Source organism: Garra rufa, chromosome 22, assembly GCF_049309525.1.
Source record: "Garra rufa chromosome 22, GarRuf1.0, whole genome shotgun sequence".
In the NCBI taxonomy this organism is placed as follows: Eukaryota; Metazoa; Chordata; class Actinopteri; order Cypriniformes; family Cyprinidae; genus Garra; species Garra rufa.
This window is the reverse complement of record NC_133382.1, coordinates 14,709,928-14,733,311: the sequence shown is the minus strand read 5'-3', so window position 1 is coordinate 14,733,311 and position 23,384 is coordinate 14,709,928. Positions and strand designations below refer to the sequence as shown.

The 23,384-nt window shown below is 39.9% G+C and overlaps 1 protein-coding gene across 1 annotated transcript in view; it reads right to left on the bottom strand.

Annotated features, from left to right (window-relative positions):
- LOC141297421 (phenylethanolamine N-methyltransferase) overlaps nt 1-22,835 on the bottom strand; it is a 123,052-nt gene extending 100,217 nt beyond the window's left edge. Inside the window, exon 1 of the mRNA XM_073827859.1 lies at nt 22,640-22,835. Coding sequence (XP_073683960.1) covers nt 22,640-22,835 — 196 coding nt within the window. The remainder of the gene's footprint in view (nt 1-22,639) is intronic.
- Between the last annotated feature and the right edge of the window lie 549 nt (nt 22,836-23,384).

The window sequence follows — 23,384 nt, the reverse complement described above, 5'->3', positions numbered from 1 at the left end:
TCATTGTTCGTATTTTGCAGTTGTTGTTTTTTATTTATTTTTTACTTAACTGTACCATGAACTTGTCCTATTCAGTCACATAGCAAAAGATTAAAAAAAATACAAATTTTTAGCATGATCAATTTATCTTCATTGATAGACAATATTTACATAGTTTTATTTATTGAATATAAAATAATAATAATAAAAAATTATGACAAACTTTGACAACAAAACAAACGTTACTGTTAATTTCTTCAAAACATCTGAAAACCATAATTTTAAGATCAGTTATAAATATATATATATATATCACCCCGTTAAAATACTCAACTTGATTTTTAAAGATATTTTGAAAGAATGAAGAGTTTATAGAGCACTTTATTGTGTATTGCTGTACACCCACATGAACTGTGTTCATGTTCATGTTAATTTACAGTACATAAACTTTATATGAATACTTTTTTTAGCTTAATATTAATTAACATTAATAAATGCTATTTATTTATTGGTCATGTTAACTAATATAGTTAATTTTAACAAATGAAACTGGATGGCAACATTTTATATTTTGTGTGTATGTGTCTGTGTGTTGATTTTAAAGTGTAACCCTTTCAATTCTGTAAACTTAAAATCCAAACTAGCAGAGGGTTACTGTGAATGCATGTGCCAACTGGGCACCGTCTTCCTTATTGATTCTTAGTTATGTAGCACTTAAGAGTGATGTCTTATAACAGGAGTCACCAGCAAAGCAATATCCACACAAAAATTGTACAGATAGGTAACAATGACATTTAAGCAGAAGTGGTGGATGTAAAGGAAGCAAAAATAACATTTTGCTATCATCATGAATCATGTTCTTATCATCATTTGTAGCATACTGGTTCACAGTTGGCATCTATCTGAAGTCCTTGCATTGATTGCATTTAATTAAATCAACATTATATTTGGTCAGTCTGATCTTGAGGCCTTAGAGATGTTAAATTGTGAAGATCTTGAGTTTTCATTAAAGGGCATGTCCGTGGTGGCCTGACAAAGTTTGATGTTTCTGCATAGACATAGAAGTGGTTATAAGTTAGCCTGAAAATGTCTGATCTGCCACAAAATTCACAGGTTTGGTAAGAGTCCTGGCCTGAAGACACCTAAAGACCAATATTCAGATATTATCATAGCGCCACCTGTTGGCAGCAGGATATCTCATATATTTCACTAACTCAAACATACCAAGGTCAATCTGCACCAAACTTCATATGTTTGATAATAGTGCTGGCCTGAACACATCTACATGCCAATAATCAGTTATAGGTATAGCGCCACCAGCTGGCAGCGGCAAGTTTGGCACATTTAAGTGACTTTGACATATTTCTCCTACATTTACTGTATTAAAAGCATACTGCCCACCGTTTGCTGTTTTCCTGAAGCCACCGGTCGGCGGTGAGCCCGGGTGCGAGGGCCCGTTCATCGCTGCTCGCAGCTTTAATTAGGGCCCGAGCCCAAAAGGGCGAAGGCCCTATTGTTCTTCTAAGGATTCTTATTTGTTTTTTTTTTTTTTTTTTTTTTTTTTTTTTTTTTTTTTTTCAACCGTTGGGGCACTTTTGGGGGCCTTAACATACTCAAAAACTCTTGAAAATTTGCACACACGTCGGAATCTGCCGTCGTCCGGACGCCACAGAGGCTGGGACCCGGGCGTGGTTCAGGGCCTCTACAGCACCCCCTGGAACACAGTTTGAAAACTTGATGTACTGCGCACACATACTTGCACGTATTGATATGAAACTCGGTACACATATAGAACTCATCGAGCTGAACAACTTTTGTACTCTATGTCATGGGCTCCACGCAACAGGAAGTGGGATATTTAGGGCTGTTTAAAAAGCGCATGCTCTGGAATTTAACGTACTCCTCCCAGGAATTCCATGGGATTGTCACCAAACTCGGTCAGCATGATCTCAAGACATTGGGGACGCTAAATTGCGAGGAGATTTTTGATATCTCGAACGGTTTGGCCGTGGCAAGGCGACAAAGTTATGGCGAGAAATGAGAAACAGGAAGTGTCTAATAACTGTTGCACACATTGCCTGATTCTGATGAAACTTCACCAGTTTGTTCCTTGTATGATGCCGATTCCATAAATGTGACTATTATGAGTCAAAGTTATAGCGCCACCAACTGGGAGCAGGAAGTGTGTCATTTTCAAAATGCTTTGAAATCAGCCTCTTAATTTTACTCGATTTTCTTTAAACTTCATCAAAATCATGTCAAAACACGGCCGATAAGAATATGTAAAGGGGTCGATGATAAATCAAATGCTGTTGCCATGGCAACGTGTCAAACTTTAAAATTACATTCCTGTCTTTTCGAGGCAGATAACATGCTTAGAATTTCATGAAACTCAACACACACATCAATATTAATGATAGTTAGACACTGGCAAAAGGTCATAAATGGGCGTGGAGCAGGCACTCTATAGCGCCATCTTTTGACAAAAGTTGGGGGGTTAGTTTTTCCTACAGTCACCAAACTCTGTACTTATATTGTTCTCATCAATCTGGACAACTTTCTAAATCAGACTCATTAGCTAAGACCAACAGAAAGCCGGCTATTTTGATTTGAATGTGGATTTTTTGAAAAATCAGGTAGTAAACAAATTCACACTACTCCTAAGAACAACCAGCTTTTCACACCAAACTTTTTTAACATGAAGAGAAGATTCTGAAGATGTTAAATTGCGAGCGGATTTGGGATATCTCGAACGGTGTTGACGTGGTGATTTTTTAAAGATGTAGTAAAAAACATAACCCTAATTTTTTATATCTTTAAAGTGCAGCATCCAAACTCTTTAAAACTTTTTTCACACAGAGATCTAATCATTCTGAGCAAGTGCTGGAAATATAAATTTTATACAAGCTTCAATGAATTAAAGAAAATTAAAAAAATAACTCAGAAACCTGCTGTCACTCTGGTGAATGTCTCTACAGTATGTGTGTGCGTTCAGTCAGGCACAGAGAAGCTCATTATTGCAGGGGGGAGGGGTGAGAGGCAGAGAGGGTGACAGAGTAGAGAGCCATCCTACAGACCATCTTTGAACAAAATGCACATACTGTATGTAGTGTAATTACATAAATATGTCTGATCTTTGAGAGTCTGATATTTTGAGAAAATATAAAGGGTCACTAAGTCTTTCATTGTTCGTATTTTGCAGTTGTTGTTTTTTATTTATTTTTTACTTAACTGTACCATGAACTTGTCCTATTCAGTCACATAGCAAAAGATTTTAAAAAATACAACTTTTTAGCATGATCAATTTATCTTCATTGATAGACAATATTTACATAGTGTTATTTATTGAATATAAAATAATAATAATAAAAAATTAAGACAAACTTTGACAACAAAACAAACGTTACTGTTATCTCTTCAAAACATCTGAAAACCATAATTTTAAGAACAGTTATAAATATATATATCACCCCGTTAAAATACTCAACTTGATTTTTAAAGATATTTTGAAAGAATGAAGCGTTTATAGAGCACTTTATTGTGTATTGCTGTACACCCACATGAACTGTGTTCATGTTCATGTTAATTCACTGTACATAACCTTTATATGAATACTTTTTTTTAGCTTAATATTAATTAACATTAATAAATGCTATTTATTTATTGGTCATGTTAACTGATATAGTTAATTTTAACAAATGAAACTGGATGGCAACATTTTATATTTTGTGTGTATGTGTCTGTGTGTTGATTTTAAAGTGTAACCCTTTCAATTCTGTAAACTTAAAATCCAAACTAGCAGATGGTTACTGTGAATGCATGTGCCAACTGGGCACCGTCTTCCTTATTGATTCTTAGTTATGACAACAATTAATTTTATACAAAAATATATTATACAAAAATTGTACAGATAGGTAACAATGACATTTAAGCAGAAGTGGTGGATATAAAGGAAGCAATAACAACATTTTGCTATCATCATGAATTACATGTTCTTATTTGTAGCATACTGGTTCACAGTTGGCATCTATCTGAAGTCCTTGCATTGATTGCATTTAATTAAATCAACATTATATTTGGTCAGTCTGATCTTGAGGCCTTAGAGATGTTAAATTGTGAAGATCTTGAGTTTTCATTAAAGGGCATGTCCGTGGTGGCCTGACAAAGTTTGATGTTTCTGCATAGACATAGAAGTGGTTATAACTTAGCCTGAAAATGTCTGATCTGCCACAAAATTCACAGGTTTGGTAAGAGTCCTGGCCTGAAGACACCTAAAGACCAATATTCAGATATTATCATAGCGCCACCTGTTGGCAGCAGGATATCTCATATATTTCACTAACTCAAACACACCAAGGTCAATCTGCACCAAACTTCATATGTTTGATAATAGTGCTGGCCTGAACACATCTACATGCCAATAATCAGTTATAGGCATAGCGCCACCAGCTGGCAGCAGCAAGTTTGGCACATTTAAATGACTTATGACATATTTTTTCTATATTTACTGTATTAAAAGCATACTGCCCACCGTTTGCTGTTTTCCTGAAGCCACCGGTCGGCGGTGAGCCCGGGTGCGAGGGCCCGTTCATCGCTGCTCGCAGCTTTAATTTATTTTATTTTTTTCAACCTTCCGGGCACTTTTGGGGGCCTTAACATACTCAAAAACTCTTGAAAATTTGCACACACGTCGGAATCTGCGGCCATCAGGACGCCAAAGAGGCTGGGACCCGGGCGTGGTTCAGGGCCTCTACAGCGCCCCCTGGAACACAGTTTGAAAACTTGATGTACTGCGCACACATACTTGCATGTATTGATATGAAACTCGGTACACATATAGATCTCACTGAGCCAAACAACTTTTGTACTCTATGTCATGGGCTCCACGCAACAGGAAGTGAGATATTTAGGGCTGTTTAAAAAGCGCATGCTCTGGAATTTAACGTACTCCTCCCAGGAATTCCATGGGATTGTCACCAAACTCGGTCAGCATGATCTCAAGACATTGGGGACGCTAAATTGCGAGGAGATTTTTGATATCTCGAACGGTTTGGCCGTGGCAAGGCGACAAAGTTATGGCGAGAAATGAGAAACAGGAAGTGTCTAATAACTGTTGACCACATTGCCTGATTCTGATGAAACTTCACCAGTTTGTTCGTTGTATGATGCCGATTCCATAAATGTGACTATTATGAGTCAAAGTTATAGCGCCACCAACTGGCAGCAGGAAGTGTGTCATTTTCAAAATGCTTTGATATCAGCCTCTTAATTTTACTCGATTTTCTTTAAACTTCATCAAAATCATGTCAAAACACGGCCGATAAGAATATGTAAAGGGGTCGATGATAAATCGAATGCTGTTGCCATGGCAACATGTCAAACTTTAAAATTAGATTCCTGTCTTTTCGAGGCAGTTAACATGCTTAGAATTTCATGAAACTCAACACACACATCAATATTTATGATAGTTAGACACTGGCAAAAGGTCATAAATGGGCGTGGAGCAGGCACTCTATAGCGCCATCTTTTGACAAAAGTTGGGGGGTTAGTTTTTCCTACAGTCACTAAACTCTGTACATATATTAATCTCATCAATTTGGACAACTTTCTAAATCAAACTCATTAGCTGAGACCAACAGGAAGCCGGCTATTTTGATTTGAATGTGGATTTTTGGAAAAATCAGGCTGTAAACAAATGCACACTACTTCTAAGAACAACCAGCTGTTCACACCAAACTTTTTTAACATGAAGAGAATATTCTGAAGATGTTAAATTGCGACCGGATTTTGGATATCTTGAACGGTGTGGACGTGGTGATTTTTTAAAGATATAGTAAAAAATATTTTTATATCTTTAAAGTGCAGCATCCAAACTCTTTAAAACTTTTTTCACACAGAGATCTAATCATTCTGAGCAAGTGCTGGAAATAAAAAATGTATACAAGCTTCTATGAATTAAAGAAAATTTAAAAAAGAACTCAGAAACCTGCTGTCACTCTGGTGAATGTCTCTACAGTATGTGTGTGCGTTCAGTCAGGCACAGAGAAGCTCATTATTGCAGGGGGGAGGGGTGAGAGGCAGAGAGGGTGACAGAGTAGAGAGCCATCCTACAGACCATCTTTGAACAAAATGCACATACTGTATGTAGTGTAATTACATAAATATGTCTGATCTTTGAGAGTCTGATATTTTGAGAAAATATAAAGGGTCACTAAGTCTTTCATTGTTCATTTTTTGCAGTTGTTGTTTTTTATTTATTTTTTTTAACTGTACCATGAACTTGTCCTATTCAGTCACATAGCAAAAGATTTTAAAAAATACAACTTTTTAGCATGATCAATTTATCTTCATTGATAGACAATATTTACATAGTGTTATTTATTGAATATAAAATCATAATAATAAAAAATTAAGACAAACTTTGACAACAAAACAAACGTTACTGTTATCTCTTCAAAACATCTGAAAACCATAATTTTAAGATCAGTTATATATATGTATCACCCCGTTAAAATACTCAACTTGATTTTTAAAGATATTTTGAAAGAATGAAGCGTTTATAGAGCACTTTATTGTGTATTGCTGTACACCCACATGAACTGTGTTCATGTTCATGTTAATTCACAGTACATAAACTTTATATGAATACTTTTTTTAGCTTAATATTAATTAACATTAATAAATGCTATTTATTTATTGGTCATGTTAACTGATATAGTTAATTTTAACAAATGAAACTGGATGGCAACATTTTATATTTTGTGTGTATGTGTCTGTGTGTTGATTTTAAAGTGTAACCCTTTCAATTCTGTAAACTTAAAATCCAAACTAGCAGATGGTTACTGTGAATGCATGTGCCAACTGGGCACCGTCTTCCTTATTGATTCTTAGTTATGACAACAATTAATTTTATACAAAAATATATTATACAAAAATTGTACAGATAGGTAACAATGACATTTAAGCAGAAGTGGTGGATATAAAGGAAGCAATAATAACATTTTGCTATCATCATGAATTACATGTTCTTATTTGTAGCATACTGGTTCACAGTTGGCATCTATCTGAAGTCCTTGCATTGATTGCATTTAGTTAAATCAACATTATATTTGGTCAGTCTGATCTTGAGGCCTTAGAGATGTTAAATTGTGAAGATCTTGAGTTTTCATTAAAGGGCATGTCCGTGGTGGCCTGACAAAGTTTGATGTTTCTGCATAGACATAGAAGTGGTTATAACTTAGCCTGAAAATGTCTGATCTGCCACAAAATTCACAGGTTTGGTAAGAGTCCTGGCCTGAAGACACCTAAAGACCAATATTCAGATATTATCATAGCGCCACCTGTTGGCAGCAGGATATCTCATATATTTCACTAACTCAAACACACCAAGGTCAATCTGCACCAAACTTCATATGTTTGATAATAGTGCTGGCCTGAACACATCTACATGTCGATAATCAGTTATAGGCATAGCGCCACCAGCTGGCAGCAGCAATTTTGGCACATTTAAATGACTTATGACATATTTTTTCTATATTTACTGTATTAAAAGCATACTGCCCACCGATTGCTGTTTTCCTGAAGCCACCGGTCGGCGGTGAGCCCGGGTGCGAGGGCCCGTTCATCGCTGCTCGCAGCTTTAATTATTATTATTATTATTCTTATCCGGAATGAATCGCATTTTTGAGGGCCTAAACATACCCGAAAACTCACGAAACTTTGCACACACATCAGACCTGGCGAAAATGGACGTCTGATATGGGTTGCAGATGTGGGTGTGGTAAAATGGCTCAATAGCGCCACCTTTACACGTTCCGCGGTGTGCGCATTCAGCTGTGATTATCGTACATGCACAAAAATTGGTACACACATGTAACACACCAATACCTACAAAAAAGCCTCTTGAGATAAAATCCGAAACCCAACAGGAAGTCGGTTATTATTAATTTTCTCAGCAAAATTTGTGTCATTTTTGCCATTTTCAGGTGTCATACTTGAACGAACTCCTCCTAGAGAATTATTCCGATCAACAGCAAATTTGGTGAGTCTAATCTAAAGCCCTTTGCGATGTTAAATTGTGAAGATCTAGAGTTTTCATCGGAGGGCGTGTCCGTGACGGCCTTGCAAATTTCGATGTTTCGCCATGAAAAAGGAAGTTGCTATAACTTAGGCATAAAATGTCCGATCTGTCCCAAACTTCACATGTGTGATAACACTCCTGACCTGAAGACATCTACATACCCATATTCAGTTATATTCATAGCGCCACCTGCAGGCAACAGGAAGTGTCATGCTGCACTCTACAACAAACTCCTCCTAGAGATTTATACAGATCAACACCAAAATCGGTCAGTCTAATATAAAGGCCTTAGGGATGTTAAATTGCGAAGATCTTGATTTTTCGGTAAAGGAAGTGTCCGTGGCGGCCTGACAAATTTCGAGGTCTCGCCATGGATATAAAACTTGTTATAACTCAGCCATAAAATGTCCGATTTGCCTCAAACTTCACATATTCGATAAGAGTCCTGGCCTGAACACATCTGAAGGCCAATATTCTAATATAATCACAGCGCCACCTGTTGGCAACAGGAAATGACTTGTATCAAACTCCTCCTAGAGATTTAATGATATCAACATTATATTTGGTCAGTCTGATCTAGAGGCCTTAGAGATGTTAAATTGCGAAGATCTTGAGTTTTCGTTAAAGGGCGTGTCTGTGGCGGCGTGACAAAATTTGATGTTTCGCCATGGACATAGAAGTTGTTATAACTCAGCCATAAAATGTCCAATCTGCCTCAAACTTCACAGGCTTGGTAAGAGTCCTGGCCTGAAGACACCTAAAGGCCAATATTCAGATATTATCATAGTGCCACCTGTTGGCAGCAGGATATATCATACTTTCACTAACTAAAAACATACCAAGGTCAATCTGCACCAAACTTCATATGTTTGATGAAAGTGGTGGCCTGAACACATCTACATGCCAATAATCAGTTATAGGCATAGCGCCACCAGCTGGCAGCAGGAAATTTGGCACATTTAAGTGACTTTGACATATTTCTCCTATTTTTACTGTATTAAAAGAATACTACCCACCATTTGCTGTGTTCCTAAAGCCACCGGTCGGCGGTGAGCCCGTGTGCGAGGGCCCGTTCATCGCTGCTTGCAGCTTTAATTTTAGGTCTGTAATTTTACTTGTACTTGAGTACAAATTAACCTGACTAATTTACTTAATTACTTTTAAAATCACAATTCGTTACAGAGTACTGAAATTTGAATATTATATTTTAACCACTGACCGGCATTTCGGTAGCCAATAAAAATATCTCTTCTTAACGGACCAATGAAAAGCCTGGTATAGTATTTGAACCGAAAAACAAGTTCCGTTTCTACGTGTTTTTACAACGTAGAGTAATGTATCACGGACATATCTCACGAATCCTTTCATAAACAAAGTGTAGAGAGAGTGCAAAAGAGACTGATTGTACAGTATAGCGAGCATCCTTGATTATAATAGAGCTTTGTGATATTGCGATCCAAAATGAGTAACAGCTTTTAATAATTTTTAAGGGAGTTTGTAAATGAGATATTGATTTAACACAACAGTTAAATAAACAAGAAGTTATTATTAAGTGTCTTACATTGTCTAACTATAACACTGTTGCCTAATTTTGCTCTATTTCGTGGTCAAAAGTAGTCTGAAACAAGTCACATCTGAGCCGCTGAGCGTTTATGACTGAACATGCGTTTTTAAACGAATCTAGTGAAATGATTCAATTTCCCATTCATAAAAACAGCTCACTTATTCTGAGTGAATGAATGATTTGATCCAGTCATTAAATCAGTGTCTTGCTGCCACCTGCTGGCAGATTGTTTCAGTTATTTAAATCATTTAATATTTCTGTATTCAAAATTTTATATTTTTATATATGATATAACTGCAAGAGAAAAGCATGGAAATATATATTTTCCTCCCATCTCATATTTATTTGTCTTACAAACATTTACTGTGTCCGGTATAATAAGAATGGGGACTGGTGGAAAGCAATCACGGATGCAGATGCAATGTATATTGCAAAATATATGGTGCCCATATGTTGTGGAAAAGCTGGGGTTTCTTTACAAGCTAAATGTCTTAGGGGGGAACAATCTATTTCGTAAATCGGATTTTTTGTGAAAAAATCAGGGATTTTATTTTTAGGACTTTTCACCCAGCTCTAACTAGAACATGCAAATCTATCATCATTGTAATACAGACTGTATTAACTAATTCCTAATTTGTTTATTTGTTCTTATTGCATTGCTTACTGTGTACTTGTTTTGATATCTTAAATATATATATTAGTAAGGCATACTGTTTTTTTTTCTTATTGTGTTATGTAATGAATGGAACCTATAATTTAATTTGTATAATTCCTCTATTAATTTTTCCCCCAGAGGAAACAACCATCTAAGATTGATCAGTACCAATGATATCATAAAAGCAGCGTGTGCTTTATTGTCTGGATCTTGTCTGATTCAGCAATTATGGCTAATTCAATAACCAGCTAAAAAGTAATTAGTACTCTGAGTAGTTTTTATGAAGAGTAATTTGTACTTTTACTTAATTACTTTAACACCAGTACTTTTACTTGTAATTGAGTACAATTTCAGCAATGTAACGGTACTTGTAATTGAGTATACATTTTCAGTACTCTTTCCACCACAGTGTATACTGAACTAGACAGCAAAGATCTTAATGTTGTGATGAAAAAACTTTCCAAAATTGTTACAGAGAGAAATAGAGGGCTCTAGGATTGAATGCACAGAAGGATTTAAAACAGAGTTAATAGTAGAAAAAAGAACCTGAGGTTTGTGACAATTGTTTGTAATAAATTCAGACAAATATTTGCATTTTGCAGCTTTCTAAAACATGTTGTAGGAGTTCCTCAAAACTCCATAAGAAACCTGCAATCTATCCATCTTCTATTTGCATTCAGCCTTTCTACTAGTCCGTCTCAAAGTACGTGTGGTTTCAGTGTGCCAGGGCACAGGTACAGGCTTATGATTTTTATACTTCAAAGGGGCAATATAATTCATGATATTGGCACAGGAAGAATTAAAAAGATTAAGATGTGCATCAGCATATTGATTAAGCAGAGTAGAGTCTGACGCTAGTGAGTTACAAATGGTAGGCTACAGAAAATTCTTTACTAGAATGTTGACTAACCTAATGACTAACTAATACTATCCAGGACAGTTTTCAGACTTCTTTTTGAGCTTCAAAGGGATTCACCATCACTATTTGGCCACTAGGCATGTAGCACAGACAATACTTAGAAGCCACAATACAAATCGGAAAGGATATTGGCTCCATTTACCCATAATCAAACTGCATAAATTGCTTTGCTGTGTTGCATGCATGTCCATATGTTATAGTAGGTTAGGTAAGCTCCAAATGTGTATATCTACACTTACACTTACATGAACATATGCCTTAATGTTTTTCAAACCCTGGCATTTCGTGTATCGAAATGACCGTCTTCTGATTCCCTAATTGATGATGTTTAGTATGTCACCATAAATTGCATCCTACTCCTTTTACCACACTTTGGCTTAATACTGTACAAATCCTCTAGACTCTTACAAACAAGCAATAAGGTGTTGGGCAAGACAAAGACAAAATTATCCTGCTCAAAATAAGACCCTTGCCTTTTGAGTTCTATTTGAACACTGTCACTATGGAATATGTTGCATGGTTTGCTTATCTCATTTCAAATTAGACTAAATAACCACTCTACATTGAATTGATGTCATGAGTCTGGGCTGCGGTGTTTTCCCTTTCCCACCAGAGGTCACTGTCTCCCTTCCTCCCGCACCCCACTCCTCTAAATTGATCACACCTGTCTTGTTGCACACACCTGTCACACACTTTACACCCACAGCTGTTCCCCATTACCATGGACTATATAGTCTCCCCTCTCCCAACACTCTGTCTGGTTGCATTAATTCAGTTCTGTCTTGCTTTCGTGTGCTGTCTTGTTGTGCCGTGTTGACTTTTTGTTCTTGTCATTAAAATTACACCTTACCTGCATTTGGACCCTGACCTCATCTCTTCACGTGACAGAATGCAACCAGCCAGAATGGTTCCAGCAGGGAGGTTGCTCAACATCCGCCAGGGAGACCGGAGTATAGAGGATTACGTCAGGGACTTCATTGGAGTGGCTGGGCAGTCGACCACCGAGAAGACCTGCCTCGTGTTTTTTTTTCTGGGGAGGTCTGGCTGAGCCCTTCAAGTCCATTATGCCATACTGGCTCCCCGAGGAGTCACTGGAGCAGTATGTCAATTGGGCTCTGTACTTGAGGGGCTCGGCCTTCAGGGTGAAGTTGGCTGCGGGACCTGCGCACGTTCCTCCCGAGGTGGTGGTGCACGCTCACGTTCCTTCCGAGGCGGCAGTGCACACTCACAAGGCTTCTGAAGCGGCGGTGGCCGTTCATGATCCTCCCGAGGCGGCGGTGCACACTCACAAGGCTTCCGAAGCGGTGGTGCTCGCTCATGATCTTCCCGAGGCGGTAGTGCCTGCTCTCGGAGCGGTGGATGCGCTGGAGCATGTCCGCTTTATGGCGGCGCTCCTTCGCGAGATGGCAGCCGCGCCGGTGCACGCTCACAAGGCTTCCGAAGCGGCGGTGGCCGCTTATGATCCTCCCGAAGCAGCACTTCCTGAATCCGGTCAAGCAGCACTTCCTGAGTCCGGTCAAGCAGCACTTCCTGAGTCCGGTCAGGACACCGCAGCACTCCCTGAGTCAGGTCAGGACACTGCAGCACTTCCTGAGTCCGGTCAAGCAGCACTTCCTGAGTCCGGTCAAGCAGCACTTCCTGAGTCCGGTCAAGCAGCACTTCCTGAGTCCGGTCAAGCAGCACTTCCTGAGTCCGGTCATACTGAGCAGTATGTCACTTCCTGGGTCCGGTCAAGCAGCACTTCCTGAGTCCGGTCAAGCAGAACTTCCTGAGTCCAGTCAAGCAGCACTTCCTGAGTCCAGTCAGGACACCGCAGCACTTCCTGAGTCCGGTCAGGACACCGCAGCATTTCCTGAGTCAAGTCAGGACACCGCAGCACTTCCTGAGTCAAGTCAAGTCACAGTTGTTCCTTCAAGGCCAAGACACGCCTTGCCCGAACACCCAAGCCCTCCGCTGGTCTCACCCAGCCTCCCAGAGCCTCCGTCTCCGGGTCTGCTTCCGCTGCACGGGCCTGGCCCGCCATCCCTCCCCCCGTTTCACCATTCCCCCGTTCCACCTCCCTCCAGACTTTTTTTTTTTTCTCCAGCAGGGAGGTTGCTCAACATCCGCCAGGGAGACCGGAGTATAGAGGATTACGCCAGGGACTTCATTGGAGTGGCTGGGCAGTCGACCACCGAGAAGACCTGCCTCGTGGTTTTTTTCTGGGGAGGTCTGGCTGAGCCCTTCAAGTCTATTATGCCATACTGGCTCCCCGAGGAGTCACTGGAGCAGTATGTCAATCGGGCTCTGTACTTGAGGGGCTCGGCCTTCAGGGTGAAGTTGGTTGCGGGACCTGCGCACGTTCCTCCCGAGGCGGTGGTGCACGCTCACAAGGCTCCCGAGGAGGCGGTTCCCGCTCACGTTCCTTCCAAGGCGGCAGTGCACGCTCACAAGGCTTCCGAAGCGGCGGTGGCCGTTTATGATCTTCCCGAGGCAGCAGTGCCCACTCTCGGAGCGGTGGATGCGCTGAAGCGCGTCCGCTTTATGGCGGCGCTCCTTCGCCAGATGGCAGCCGCGCCGGTGCACGTTCACAAGGCTTCCGCAGCAAAGAGAGAGGCAATTAATTATCCCACCATGAAGATCTAACATAGCTCAGCCTTGGTGCTTAGATCCCTCTGTTCAGAGGCCCCTGAGCCCATGATTTCACCTCCGCCTGTTGACCCATTGGCTCCACGCTCTATCTCCTCCATGGTCTGTTATCCCTTTGGCTCCACTAGGCTCCTCATGGAGGCAATGTCCTCACACACATTGCCTCCACTGCGGCCTCTACTGTAGGTGTAGTTTGTTTTTCTGCACCAGGAGCTGTTGCTTTTTTTTGTCCTCTCCCATGTTTCTTTGTTATTTTTGAGTAAATAAAAGTAAGAGCTGCATTTCAAATCCATGTTTTATTTCCTGGCCTTGCCTGGTGCATGCATAATATTTGTTACTTAGTGTAAAATAAACATGCATGTAATACTATGTAAAAGTAAAAATAATTATAGGTTAGGTAAATCAGTTGATTTTAGGACTGCAGAATACACACAAAAATCAGCATTAATAAAAAACAACAAGATTGGGATGGCAGTTTCTTTTTCTTTTGAGTGTACGACATGTCTATGATGCTTTACAACATAAACACAGAAAGAGTAGCATGTTTAATTTTTTTTCCTCCATCCACAACGACTTTCATGAGCTATGGCAACAATACTCATGGATTTATGCACTGTCCTCTTCATGCAATCCAGATTTGTGTCCATTGTCAGCTTTTTGGGGCTTTTCTAATGACAAGACAGAGCAAAACACTAGCCATTGCTAGCCATTGTTTGTTTGCAATCATAGCATCTTCTGTCTAGTCCGCTGTATCGATGACAGTATGCCCGTCGTTAATGACGGCATGCGATTATTTATTTATTTATTTTTTTGCAGTTTGTTTCCATGCACCTTGTGAGTGCGTAAAGTTGCGTCCGATTTACAAAGTTGCATCAGATTTACCTTTACCTGAGATTTTCTTGTACAGTAGCCTACATACAGAGGATATTTAAATATGTTATTAACAGCAAGTTGTTCAGTTTGTTCCATAAACTCTGTGTGAGTGCAGAATGGGATTAAGTACTAAAAGACAAATGAATTTAGCTGCAGTGTGTACATGGCCATGTGGGCAGTTCTTCCACTCCTCAGACTGAACCTTGATCTTCCTAACTTGTAACTAATATGGTTACTTCATAAGCAAATTTATTTGTTTTATTAATATATTTAAAATATATTTTGCCAGTATGGGTGAGAAACATATTTATGAAATATAACGCCAAGCAGCAATTAAGAGGCCAGACACTATAGAACCAAGCCAGCAAATAAAAAATTAGTATCTAAAGACATTTAAAGACTATTTTAGTCAAAATGGTTATAATATCAAAAATACATGAATAGTAATAATTGTAAGGTAAGGTGATAATGACACACATATGCTGTGATTCTAAATGTCATTCTATCATACTCCTCTTACTATTTCTGCAGCATCCAGTATACAGAATTTTCTATATGCGTGAAATTAACAGGTTACCTTCTACATTTGCTAAAATCTGATGTATGCATCTGAGGACACTGATTACTGAGTGAACTGGAGTCAGGGAATAGTAATTATAAATGTGACACTTTTATATGTGCATATGTTACTGTAAATTACAAACTATTGCTGTTTATCTAAAACAAAATTGTTGGTAGGATATAAATTGTACCTGTTGCTGTGTTCAAAACATCATACTATCATACTGCTCTTGCTATTTCTGCAGTATTCAGTATGTATACTGTGCACAGTATGCAAACTTTCTGTATGCATATTTGCTAAAATGCTAAATATAACTCAAAAACACTGAAATCAGTACAGAAGATGTGTTTGGAATGGCATACTACCATACAACTCTTACTATACTGCCATATGCTATGTGTATACTGTGAATATTATGTGAATTTTCTGTACGAATGGAATTCCCAAATTACCTAATACTTTTGCTGAAATCTGATGTACACATCTGTAGACGCTGCATGGGATACTGTTTCTCACAACGCAATCCGTCCATGTGACGCGTTTCATCTTCAAATGCATGAATGAACTGAAAGTGGGGAATACTAATTATAAATGTAATACTTTTATATATACATGTTTTAACACATTTTACTGTAAATTACAAACTATTGCTTCGTATCTAAAAACAATATCATTAGTAAGACATAAATTGTACCTTAATTTCTATGGCATGTTTCCTATCAAGTCAAATGATGTCACCTTAATCTCTATGGCGCTTTATACAGTACAGATTGTTTAAGACAATAGATAATAATAATATTGCAGAAATATATAAATAACATGTATAAATAAAAATAATATTTCTAATGTACAAACAGAATTCAATTCAGGTCTGAACGGCAGCAGCTCTAAAAAGAAACGCAGTGTATATTTAGTTGCCCGATTTGTTGGCAGAGGCTGTTTACATTAATTCCGCCCACCAATGTCTGGCTGCAAAGCAAAAGATGCCCGTCTATCAGAAGTATTAGTGGCGTAGCAAAAAAATATCTGAAGCAATATCGTTTGAATCTGCCTTTTGCAAAACTCTTTCTTCCCCTTTGCATATCAGATCGTAAATGCATATATTTAAAATAAAAACTAAGGAAATATTTGAAGTTGAAATAAAATGCCTTATAAATAATACAGTGTTTATTGGGTAAGGTTAGCGGTAGGTGCAGGGAGGACTATTTAATATTTTTTTTTTATGGATATAATAATTTACACTTAATATGTTATTGCATACTGTTTTATAATGTACTACAGTACTGAAGTATAATATCTACTACCTATACTGCTAACGGAAATACTGCTATTCCAGTGTAAAGACAATTTATGATTATTTGCACTTGGTGTAACTAATGCTTTTTCCACTTAGTCTAACTGCCAAAAAATAAAAAATAAAAATAAGTAAATAATAATAATAATGATTATAATTATAATAATATCATTGTTCAGTTAAATACAGCTCAGTGTTGATTCAGTTCTGTTTAAAGGGGTCATATTATGTTGCTAAAAAGAGCATTATTTTGTGTATTTGTTGTAATGCAATGTGTTTATGCCTTTTTGAGGTTCAAAAACATATTATTTTCCATGTACTGTACATTATTGTTGCTCCTCTCTGCCTTGCCTTTCTGAAACGCTTCTATTTTTCAATGACATCAATGGTGCTGCGCGTGTGGCAGCGAGTTACAGCAGCTCTGTCCTGTTTGTTGTTTTAATGTTTATTTTTTATTTTTTTGGGTTTTGTCCTGTTTTTGTAAACCCTTATGGGTTTGTGCAAAGAGGGGTACAACTTTCATCACGTTTGTACTACTCTACATAATTTTTTGCCCACTTTTTGAGTCTGTCTCGGGGGACCCTTTAAGCGGTGGCTACATTGTTTACACTCGGGACCAGCTGCTAGCTCTTAGCGGGGCTGATCTTCTCTACACGAGAAGGCCGGAGGTTCCAGCGGAGACACGGAGGAAAAGACGAGGCTACAGAGCGGGAATTAAGCGCTGGGTGAGGAAACGGAGGTACAAAGTGTGTGTACCATCCGTTACTATGGGAAACGTCCGATCTCTTACTAACAAGATGGACGAGCTAGCAGCGCTGACGAAGCTGGAGCGGGTGTACCGGGAGAGCAGCCTGCTGTGTTTTACTGAGACATGGCTCAATCAGGACACACTGGACTCTGTGGTCTCTTTGACGGGATTTACATTTGTTCTTGCGGACCGGAGTGCAGATGAGAGCGGTAAGAAGAAGGGCGGGGGTCTGGCAGTGTTTGTGAATGACAAGTGTAATCCTGGACACGTTAATGTGAAAGTGAAACTCTGTAGCAGGGATATTGAACTGTTAGCAGTTAGCGTTCGGCCGTATTATATCCCACGGGAGTTCTCACATGTGTTGGTGCTGACTGTTTACATTCCCCCCTCGGCCGACGCCGCTGCTGCGTGTGAGTGTGTGCATAGCACCGTCTCTCAGCTGCAGACGGAATATCCTCAGCCTCTGATCGTCATCTCTGGGGACTTTAATCATGCTTCTCTCTCCGCCACCCTCACTAACTTCATTCAGTATGTAAACTACCACACAAGAGACAATAAAACTCTGGATCTATTATATGCAAATATTAAGAATGCATATACTTCTACCCCCCTTCCCCCTCTAGGCCGCTCTGACCACAACCTTGTCCACTTGCTGCCTGCCTACACTCCAGTGGTGAAACAACAGTCACCACAGGTTAAGGAGGTTAAGATCTGGTCAGAGGAGGCCAGTGAGCGGCTTAGGGACTGTTTTAACACTACAGATTGGGACGTTCTCTGCAGTCCACATGGGGAGGATAATGATGCACTCACGCACTGCATTACAGACTACATAAACTTTTGTGTGGAGAATACTGTGCCTTCTAGGACAGTACAGTGTTTTCCCAATAATAAGCCCTGGGTGACCCCTGAGCTTAAGGCCCTGCTGAATGAGAAAAAGAGGGCTTTGCGCAGAGTCCAGCGGGAATTGAACTATAACATCAGAAGGTGCAAGGACAACTACAAGAAGAAGCTTGAGCGGGGGGTAGAGCAGAACAACATTCGTGATGTGTGGAGAGGACTGAAATATATCTCGGGCCATGGAAAGCATGGAGATGCTCTCCAGGTTATAGGAGATCAGGCATGGGCAAATGAACTGAATTTGTTTTTCAATAGATTTGACTCCGCTCGGCCCTCTGCCCCCTCTTCTCACCTCTCCAGACCTGCCATCTCCTCTCAGCTTCTGCCATTAACATCTCAGCTCCTTCCTCAGCACTTTGCCCTTCCTCCCACTGTCACTGAGTGCTTCCACCAACCTTCAGCTTCAGTCCTGTCAACACCTAACCCTCTCTGTCTCACTCTGGAACAGGTTAGGAGGGAGTTAAAAAAGACCAAGGCAAGGAAGGCCACAGGCCCCGATAACATCAGCTCCAGGGTCCTCAGGGAATGTGCAGACCAGCTCTGTGAGGTTGTTCTGTTGATGTTTAACCTGAGTCTCAGTCTGGAGAGAGTCCCAGGGCTGTGGAAGACTTCCTGTGTGGTTCCAGTTCCTAAAATATCACATCCAAAGGAGCTGAACCACTACAGACCTATTGCATTAACTTCCCACCTGATGAAGGCTATGGAGAGGATCGTCCTCAGCTACCTCCGCAACCAGGTGAGCTCAGTCTTGGACCCGCTGCAGTTTGCCTATTGATCTGGCATTGGAGTGGATGACGCTATCATCTATCTGCTGCATCGGGCCCTGTCTTATCTGGAGGCCCCGGGGAGCACTGTGAGGGTCATGTTCTTTGACTTCTCCAGTGCTTTCAATACCATTCAACCATCACTGTTGAGAAGGAAGCTGGAGGCGGCAGGCGTGGACCAACACCTGGCTGCTTGGACCATCGACTACCTCACTGACAGGCCACAATTCGTCAGGTTGCGTGACTGTGTGTCAGATGTGGTAGCCTGCAGCACGGGGGTGCCTCAAGGGACGGTACTCTCCCCGTTTCTGTTCACCTTGTACACATCTGATTTTAAGTACAACTCCTTCCAGTCACCTGCAGAAGTTCTCAGACGACACCGCCATTGTTGGCTGTGTGTCCGGGGAGAATGAGCAGGAATACAGGGGGGTTATTTCTGGCTTTGTGTGCTGGTGTGAGGAAAACCATCTGTTCCTTAACACCAGTAAGACAAAAGGGATGGTGCTTGACTTCAGAAGGAACCCTCCATCACACACACCTGTGAGCAAACAGGGTTTGGACATCAAGATTGTGGATACTTTTAAATACTTGGGTGTTCATTTGAACAATAAACTGGACTGGTCAACAAACACAGATGCCCTGTATAGAAAGGGCCAAAGTCGCCTCCACTTGTTGAGGAGACTGAGGTCCTTTGGAGTGTGCAGAGAACTTTTACTGACTTTTTATGACACAGTAGTTGCCTCAGTAGTTCTCTACTCTATTGTGTGTTGGGCAGGGAGCAGCTCGGACAGAGACAGAAAAAGACTTAACAAGCTTGTCAAAAGAGCTGGTTCTGTCCTGGGCTGTACACTGGATACCATCGAGGAGGTGGCGGACAGAAGGATGCTGGTAAAACTGTCATCCATCATGGATAACCCCTCCCACCCCCTGCAACACACTGTAGAGGCTCTGAGCAGCTCTTTCAGCACAAGACTGTTACACCCACAGTGCAAGAAGGAGCGCTACCGTCAATCTTTTCTCCCCACAGCTATAAGACTTTATAATATATCACTGCAGTGACATACACATGCTGTGAATATTGCTTGTTTTTGCTGTTGTGCAGTATTTTAGACCATGTGCAATATTTCAGATTATGTGTATGTGCAATATTTTTAAGATTATGTGCAATATAGTTTTACAAAGAGTTTTATATTGTCTATATTGTTATATTGTTATTTTGTTGATCCTATGGATCTTGTTAATTGTTGTCTTATAAATTGCTGCTGTTTCAAAGGAATTTCCCCAGGGATTAATGATTTAATGGGATTAATAAAGTTAATCAAATAAAATTTTTACAAAACTCATCGTTGATGGAAACCGAGGTGTTCTCTAATTGGCGGAATACCTAAAGCAGGGGTGCCCAACCCTCTTCCTGGAGATCTACTATCCTGCAAAGTTCAGCTCCAACCCTAATCAAACACACCTGAACCAGCTAATTAATCTCTTAGGTAGCACTTGATAATTACAGACAGCTGTTTTGGAGCAGGGCTGGAACAAAAGTCTGCAGGTAGGTAGATCTCCAGGAACAGGGTTGAGCACCCCAGACCTAAAGCGTGTGATGGAAATGTTACGCCCCTTACCATGCCATTTCTCAGCGCGATTAGACAGAAAAAATAAACCCCTTTCTAAACGAGGCATTTGTTGCATCCAGTGGGGACATACTGTCTTTTTAAACGCTGCGTAAACATAACACCATGTCTGCATTTGCGGTCATAGAATGAGAAACAAAAAGCACTACTCTACACTGCTCTAAACTTGCGTTTGAATAGTCAGTACTGAATTCTTTAAATAGGAAAATGTACATACAGGCCATCAGTCAGAAGCGCAGACTGTCCATGCAACATTGGAATTGCCCCACTTTATAGCCTTAACCCTTTGTGTACAGCTGGTTCAGGAAACAGTTCTCCGTCAAATGTGCATTACCTACTCGAATATTTGCGGTGTATTGTTCCGGAACAGTGTTGTAAATATAACTTAACCACTGATTTCTAGTTGTCCTGATTTGGAAGGCAAATACTTTCGCTTTCGCACAGAAACACACTGCTTCTCCACAACATGGCGGCTGCAACATTACTACAGCCGGTAAAAATTACACCTTCTTTCCACATACATATGGGGGTGTTACCCTGTGACGTGGACAAGTGGGGGCGTGTTTGAACAAGCCGTTTTAGAGAGGTGTGGCTGAGTCTTAACTTTTATAATAAATATCTCTTTGGTTTCGAGACTTTGAAACATTATTTGTTGCTTATTGTATAGTTTGAAAGTATATTCTTTAAAAAATAGTAGACAGTATGCACTGTGTACTGGGCAGTAAGAGATAAGCTGTAGGTAGGCTAGTGTGCCATTCCGAACACAGCCACCAAGTTGCTTTGCAGAGATACAGCCTCATATGCTGTTTGGCATCATGCCATCAAACTTGTTAATGCTGTACAACCCTATTTAAACACACCTGATCCAGTTTATCAAGTCCTTCAGGCTTATTTGAAAACTACATGGTATATGTGTTGAATCAGGGTTGAAACTAAAGGGGCTGCAGCCCTCCGGAAACTAAGTTTGACACCTGTGCTGTAAACGATAATCGTTTTGTCCATCAACAAGAAATCCATAACCTTTTGCTGCCTTGATCTGAAGATTTTCTGAGAATTTGGCAAACATCGGACCAACAGTCTAGGAGGAGTTAGAAAAAGTCAAAATGGCAGACAGGGCGATTGGTATTGATGTTCTCGGCTTGACCCAAAGAATCTATCAAGACCAGTCTAATGACAATAGGCAAGAGTAATCAAAAGTTATTAGCATTTTTTAAAATCTCACTGCAAAACTGTTTGAGTATCTTCCGTGTATGGTGCAGATGAAACATACCAAGTTTCAAAATGGTTTGAAAAAGTTTTTTTATTTTTAGAAAAATTAAAAATGGCAGGAACAGGATGTCATAGGGTCCAATCAAATTGTCTTGAGTCAAGACTTTTATTATGCAGGTGCGCAGCTAGCTATTTGGCGCTTGGCCGTAATAATAATGTAAATAATAATTTCTGTAAACAAATATTGAACAGATTTTTTCCCTTTTTTCAGACATTTTAAGATTGTTTTGATATTTGTATTCTAAAATATGTTTTTTTTAGCTGTGTGATTTATCTTATTTTCACAGACAGCATTTACATATTTTATTCTTCAGGCACTAAACAAAAAGGCAAGATAAATTTGTACATCACCAGCATAACTATATAAACTAATGGCAACGGATGATCTGTCCAAGGAGAACATAGCATTTGAATTAACATTTAATTAGAACATGACCAGAACATTTTGAGATCAAATGACTAGAATACTACACATTGAATACTACCGAGCATTTATCAAATGTTCTCTACAATACCACTGCAAGCTGAACCAATTTGCGTTTGTATTATCCTGCATCCATGTGCAAGCCAGCACAACATAAACAAAAATGGGGTAGACGAAAATCTCCTGTTGAGATTTCCTATCCGCAACACTGTCAGCATAACAATACCAAGGTCTCATAACAATGGAGTCTATTTTTGTTGTTTTTACAGCATTATTCTTTTGCCTGTTTTGCAAGCACTGTCATTTCCGTCAGGAAAGTCTAGGTGTTCTCACTCTTACACACATTTATGCTTACCTTCAGTAAAGGCTCTGTGCAGACAGCTGAGTTTCCATGGCACAATGCTACTTCTCCGCTCAAAATCTGCTCGAGGTGGAGTGTAGTTATAATGCAGATAAGCTACAGGATCAAAGCCCTGGTAACATGCCTCCATAGAAGCCACCGCCTTTAACTTTTCCAGCTTCATCTTTTGTATTTCTCTCTCTCTCTCCATTCCAACTCTTTTGAATCACTGTCCCTACTCTGCTTTTGCTGAGGACCATATTTATACTTGTGTGTGAATTAAATTAAAGGTTTCTTTGGTGCTTTTGTTCATGTTCAGCTCTATGTCTGTGCTTAAGGGCAGTTATCTGCTTATTGCTCACTCTTATCTCTACAGATAGTGAGTTTGTTCTGACCACCTGAGAGCACTCAGACCTCCTGTCTTTTTGACTTCAGGCACTGATGATATCTTGAGTTAGCTTGTTCTCACCAAATTATATTTTACTGAAAAAAGGCCTATTTAAGTCCAAACACTTGACACAGACACACACTTGTTTGTTTTACTACGTAGATTAGTGGGGACATCTTATAGACTTCCATTGTTTTAAAATCAGGTCAATGATATTTTCTATGGCCTAACCTAACTTCTACCCCTCATAGCAAGGGCGTTTATAGGATTTCACGGCCGTTTATGGGGGGGTTTGGCCCTCAGAGTGAATGTGTAGCAAAGAGTTCAGTGGAGTTCAGTGGAGCTAGTGGGATTATGGGCCATAGTGAAGAT